At 43.6% G+C, this 5981-nt stretch overlaps 1 protein-coding gene across 1 annotated transcript; it reads left to right on the top strand.

The window, feature by feature from the left end:
• The first annotated feature begins 239 nt into the window (after window positions 1-239).
• Window positions 240-4989, top strand: LOC119466095 (uncharacterized). Its single transcript, XM_037726586.2, has 2 exons — window positions 240-1134; window positions 4651-4989. The coding sequence occupies exons 1-2, from the start codon at window positions 247-249 to the stop codon at window positions 4696-4698; spliced, it is 936 nt and encodes a 311-aa protein (XP_037582514.2). The 5' UTR covers window positions 240-246; the 3' UTR covers window positions 4699-4989.
• The last annotated feature ends 992 nt before the right edge of the window (window positions 4990-5981 follow it).

Here is a 5981-nt window from a genome sequence, read left to right as displayed (position 1 = left end):
GATTATGAGGCACGCCACAGGAAGGACTACAGATTAATTTTGACCACCTCCTCTTTCTGTAACGTGCACCCAATGCACAGTACACGGAGGTTTTTGCATTTCGGCATAATTGAAATGCGCCCGCCACGGCCAGGATTTGATCGCGCGATCTCCTGCTTAGCAGTGCAACGCCAATGTCACTAAGCAATCACGGCGGATCGATTAAGGTGTATTGTACGAAACATGGTGCATGGTGGCACCGAAAGAATGCGGTTCAACCCTCTGCTTTTTGTTGTGCAGTTCTGCCTCCTGCGCACTGCATACTGCCTGGAGCACACCGTGGTCACGGCGGCTACGTACGAGCACGGCGATCTCATCTGCCATCAAGCTGCTGATCAGCCTTTGATGCCACCCATCAGACCACCTCATCATACAACGACAGCAAGCGCAGAGGGCAGCACGCAGCTGTTGCAAGTAGCGCCAGCGTGCGGAACGAGTATAAAGGGACACCCTTTGGAATACGCGACCACTGGGCATGGTGGCACCGAAAGAATGCGGTTCAACCCTCTGCTTTTTGTTGTGCAGTTCTGCCTCCTGCGCACTGCATACTGCCTGGAGCACACCGTGGTCACGGCGGCTACGTACGAGCACGGCGATCTCATCTGCCATCAAGCTGCTGATCAGCCTTTGATGCCACCCATCAGACCACCTCATCATACAACGACAGCAAGCGCAGAGGGCAGCACGCAGCTGTTGCAAGTAGCGCCAGCGTGCGGAACGAGTATAAAGGGACACCCTTTGGAATACGCGACCACTGGGCATGGTGGCACCGAAAGAATGCGGTTCAACCCTCTGCTTTTTGTTGTGCAGTTCTGCCTCCTGCGCACTGCATACTGCCTGGAGCACACCGTGGTCACGGCGGCTACGTACGAGCACGGCGATCTCATCTGCCATCAAGCTGCTGATCAGCCTTTGATGCCACCCATCAGACCACCTCATCATACAACGACAGCAAGCGCAGAGGGCAGCACGCAGCTGTTGCAAGTAGCGCCAGCGTGCGGAACGAGTATAAAGGGACACCCTTTGGAATACGCGACCACTGGGCATGGTGGCACCGAAAGAATGCGGTTCAACCCTCTGCTTTTTGTTGTGCAGGTGAGAAAGGATTACGGCAAGTGTTACCGTTCAAGCGACCCTTTTCTACTGGTGCTGCCATGCCCTTGGCTGTGTTACTTGCTTGATGTGTTTTGCCTCCGGAAGTTACTGCTTTTAGGAGGGGACATTGAAACTAACCCCGGGCCCGAAACTGCTCAAATCTTGAAGCAACTTAAGGAAATCGCAGCTGATATTAAGGATATCAAAGAAAACCGCCTGGTAGAAATTGAAAAAAAGGTAGACGCTTTATCAAAACTTGAAGACAAGGTCACTTTATGCCAAAACCGGCTTTCACATATTAACGAAGTTGTTCTGACCCTTGAAAAGAAAATAGACGAATTAGAGAACCACAGTAGAAGACCTAATTTGATTATTTTTGGCCTAACAGAACCAGAGAGTGAGAACGGCGAATCACTGGAAACAGCCGTAAACAAAGGTATCTTCCAAGAGCTTCTCAAACTGAACCCGATAGCTATTGAACGAATACATAGATTAGGTCGGCCGTCCACAAATAAGAAACGACCGGTCATCCTGAGATTGCTCGATACAAGAGACAAAGCGTTAATTTTTAAACAGTGCCACAAGCTGAAGAACACTACTATATCGATAAGTGAAGACTATTCGCGAAAAGTTCGTGAGGTTAGAAGGAAGCTGTGGGCAAGTACGAAAGAAAACCGCGAGAAGGGTGACAAAGTTTCCTTAGCTTTTGACAAATTGTACATCAATAGGACAGCTTATGTTTGGAGCGAGGAAAAAAATGAAAGAATTCCTGTTAAAAAAAACGACGCAGAAAAACCACACCGCCCAACGACCCGCCGTCACGCGCAAGCACAGAAATAGGCACGACAGTCGCCGATGTTCCGGATAATGTTTCAGAACTGTCATGTTTAGAAATCTTCGAACCTGTCATCCACAGAAATTCAGTTTCAGCCAAGGAAAAACGTCTGCGTATCGTGAATTTTAATGCTCGTAGCGTGGTGAACAAGACAGATTCCCTAGAAATTCAATTGCTACAGCACGATCCGCACATCGCAGTCATAACGGAAACGTGGTTGCGTAGCGATATAACAAATGAACTTGTTTTTCCGCCCCGTTACAAAGTATTTCGTAATGATAGACTGCGCAGAGGCGGTGGTGTAGCCGTTCTAGTTAAAGATCAAATCGGAGCTACGCTTATCGGTGATACTCCCGAACTAGAGTACCTATGCGTCAGGTTATCGTGCTGGGGTCAATGCTTTGTGCTGTTCGCATTTTATAGACCACCTGATGCTACACCAGACTACTTGAATAAACTTCAAGAGCACATGTCTCTCTACCAAAATAAGAAAATCTTTTTGATCGGCGATCTTAACTTGCCTGGTGTAATTGGGAGCTCCTCCAAGCAAACAATAAGGCTGATGCAAATGCTAACATTATATTTGACATTATGCTAACACATGATCTTATTCAAGTGGTTAATGAACCCACGCGTGTACAAGGGTCATCATGTTCCATATTAGATGTTATTTTTTTAAACCGAACCTTTTCCGAGCATACCGTGTCAATCGAAGATGGTTTATCTGACCATTACCTTGTTTCGCTTTCCTTGCCCATTGTCAGAATTACCGTTCCTAAAATTGCCAAAACCAAATCTTTTAAAGATTACACCAGAGCTGATGACGCCAGCATCGTTGACTACATGGAAACTTGTCTTACGCGCTTTGCAGATAATGGTAGTGATGTGTGCACACTTTGGACCGTGTTTACTACAATGTGCAGGCATTGCATAGATACATTCATACCCACTAAAACTAAGAAAGTCAATAAAAGTACGCCTTGGATGACGCGTGCAATAGTACAACTAAAGCGCAAAATTAAACGAGTAAAAAAGAAGCATCCACGCACGGTCGCTATCACGGAACTACAAAAAAAGCTGTCATGCGCCGTGCGTGATTCAAAAAATTTTTATTTTACCACAACATTGCCCAACTTTATAAAGAACGCACCGGATAAGTTTTGGGGATACCTTGGCGATAGCAAGAAGACTGTTACGGAAATTGCAGTCAATGGAACCATTCTTAACGACTTGAATGCCATCGCACAACAGTTTAACAATTATTTTCATAGCGTATTCTCCCGTCCATGCTCAGGCCCATCTTTGAGTTCTGCAGTGTTTGAAGAGCATGAGGCGGACTTTATATCTTACCATGGCATTGTATCTATGTTACTCAATTTAAAAACCAAAACAACTCCTGGCCCTGACAACCTCCCGAATGTGTTTCTTAGGCGATACGCCGAAACTGTTGCTAAGTTCTTAGTTGTATTGTTCAGAGCATCTTTGTTATGCGCGAAAGTGCCTGAAGATTGGAAGATGGCTCGAGTTGTTCCGGTCTTTAAGAAAGGCGATCGATTGTTGCTCGAGAATTACCGCCCCATATCATTAACGTCATCTTGCTGCAAACTTTTCGAGCATATAATCGCAACTCGCATTACTGAATTCTTAGATCGACACTCTATACTATCAAGTGCTCAACATGGCTTCAGGAAAGGCTGTTCCACTACTACACAATTGGTAACAATTATTGATTCCATTGCCAAAGCTTTGGATGCCAACGGTCAAATTGATGCTGTGTTTTTGGACTTCAGTAAAGCCTTCGATAGGGTAATTCACAAAAAGCTAATTCTAAAATTAAGGAACATTAACCTTCCGGACATCATAATTACCTGGATTACAGACTATCTGGATAATCGCCAACAGTATGTTTCAGTTGACGATCACAACTCGGGATATCTGCCAGTCACTTCAGGCGTTCCCCAGGGCAGTGTCCTGGGTCCATTGCTCTTTCTTTTATATATTAATGACATTGTTACCGTCGTCAAACCTGGAACACAAATAAGGCTGTTTGCAGATGACTGCGTTGTATTTCGTACAATTAAGTCCATGGATGATCAGAAGGAACTTAACTCTAGCTTGAATAATATATTTTTGTGGTGCGAAGAATGGGGCATGGCTGCAAACGTAGATAAAACTGTCTCTCTTCGCATAACCCATAAAAAGAATCCCCTGGAGTTCGCGTATAAAATGGGATCTGTTCCACTAAAGCAAGTTGAGAGCTACAAATACCTTGGCGTAACGTTCACTAATAATTTTTCCTGGAACCTTCACATTGACAACACATGTTCTTCTGCTTTTCGGAAGCTAACTTATCTGCGACACAAACTAAGAAACGCCCCCTCAAACGTTAAGCTACTCACTTATCTAACTTATATCCGGCCAAAACTTGAATATGCTTGCGTTGCATGGGATCCCTATACTAAAGTCAATATTAACAAACTTGAGAGAATACAAAGAAAATCTGTTCGTTTTATCTACTCCAAGTTCAAAAGTTCGGATTCGCCCTCAGAGTTGATGTTGGCTAAAGACATTCCTTCGCTTGAACAAAGAACACGGAAACACAGGCTAGATTTTTTACATAATCTAATCAATCACAAATTGGCTCTGGACCCTTCACTATATGTGAGTCTTCTCTCCACAAGGTATACACGACACCATCGACCGGATACACTGACACCTATCTATGCTAGGACAGACAGCTACAAGTTCTCCTTCTTCCCCCGGACTATTTCAGAATGGAATTCGCTGCCCGCCCCTTACAACATGTGAATGCGTTGTATGTAAGTTCTTTTATATTGTTTTATTGTTTGTTTTGTTTTTGTTTTTGCATAGAATGTGTTCTCCTTGCTGTTGAATGAGCAAGGCAAGTCGTTGACTGTGAAACTCCCTTGCCTTTGGTGTGCAATACCCTAGCCTTTTTTTTTCTTTTTACATCGTTCTGTTAATTGCACCATAGATTGATTAAGGTATTGCGTTTTTGATCTTTTCACGAAATGTTTCTGTGAGCAATATATAATTGTAAAGTCTATATATATGTATATATATATGTATATATAATGAGTGTGTGTGTATATATTATACTGTATATGTCTTGTATTCAATGTCTGCCCGTCCTGCAAGGACCACAATGTGGTCTGCAGTATGTACTAAATAAATAAATAAATAAATATTGCATCTCAGTTGAAACAACGGCCGCGAATAATAATTTTTTCGTAGATATGTTATAACAGGAAAATAGTAAAACACAAAGAAGAAATTGTCGTGTCGCTCAACGCGAAAGTGAAACGTAACTAAACATTTCGGTCTTACGCTAGTTCAAGAACAATATCGCCGGTGTTGTTGCCATGTAGTAAATACTATAATTTTGCTACTGTATATAGCACATACGACCTGCGATAGCTTTATGATGTCATGTTGCTTAAAACGAGATTTGCAGAAACGAGCGTGACGTGGCTACTAAAGATATATAATTTTTTTTTTATTTGGAACAAGTGAACGTGACCCTTAAAGAGCGCTGTCTCGGGCGGCTTGTTGCATGAAAAAAAATGCTGGGACTTAACATGTCTTGAACCGAGTTTTGTAAAGAATTCGACGTCACGTTGCCATGCCAGAATGCGTCTTTGCTCCGTTACTTTTATCGCGACATAGCTACGTCTCGGTTGCTTGACTGGCCTCTCTTATTATATATATGTAAAGCATGGGAAGGTACGCTACGTCAGAGCCGGCTAAATAAAAAAATTGGAGGACGCTAATGCTTCGTCTTTAAGAGTGGAAAGCGATAGGTATTCATAGATCCCTGGCTGCTTATCAGGTCGTTTTTTCTCGTATATTCAAATTACAATCCGACGCTATCGCGTCTGTAGATTGTGGTTAAGTCGTACTTTACGACTTTTCTGGCAGATTTTACTATGAGAAGTTCAACTTTTGTTCACTAACGCCTACGCCACGCGAACGGGACGGCCCGGTCGGGGTG

Source organism: Dermacentor silvarum, chromosome 10 (genome assembly GCF_013339745.2).
Source record: "Dermacentor silvarum isolate Dsil-2018 chromosome 10, BIME_Dsil_1.4, whole genome shotgun sequence".
Lineage (NCBI taxonomy): Eukaryota > Metazoa > Arthropoda > Arachnida > Ixodida > Ixodidae > Dermacentor > Dermacentor silvarum.
Note: the sequence above shows the minus strand (reverse complement) of the source record. Positions and strands in the feature narration are given on the sequence as shown.

Coding starts and splice junctions, on each gene's coding strand:
- LOC119466095 (XM_037726586.2), top strand. CDS start 247: ATGCGGTTCAACCCTCTGCTTTTTGTTGTGCAGTTCTGCCTCCTGCGC. Junction 1,135..4,650: donor CTCTGCTTTTTGTTGTGCAG/GTGAGAAAGGAT, acceptor TCTCTCCACAAG/GTATACACGACACCATCGAC.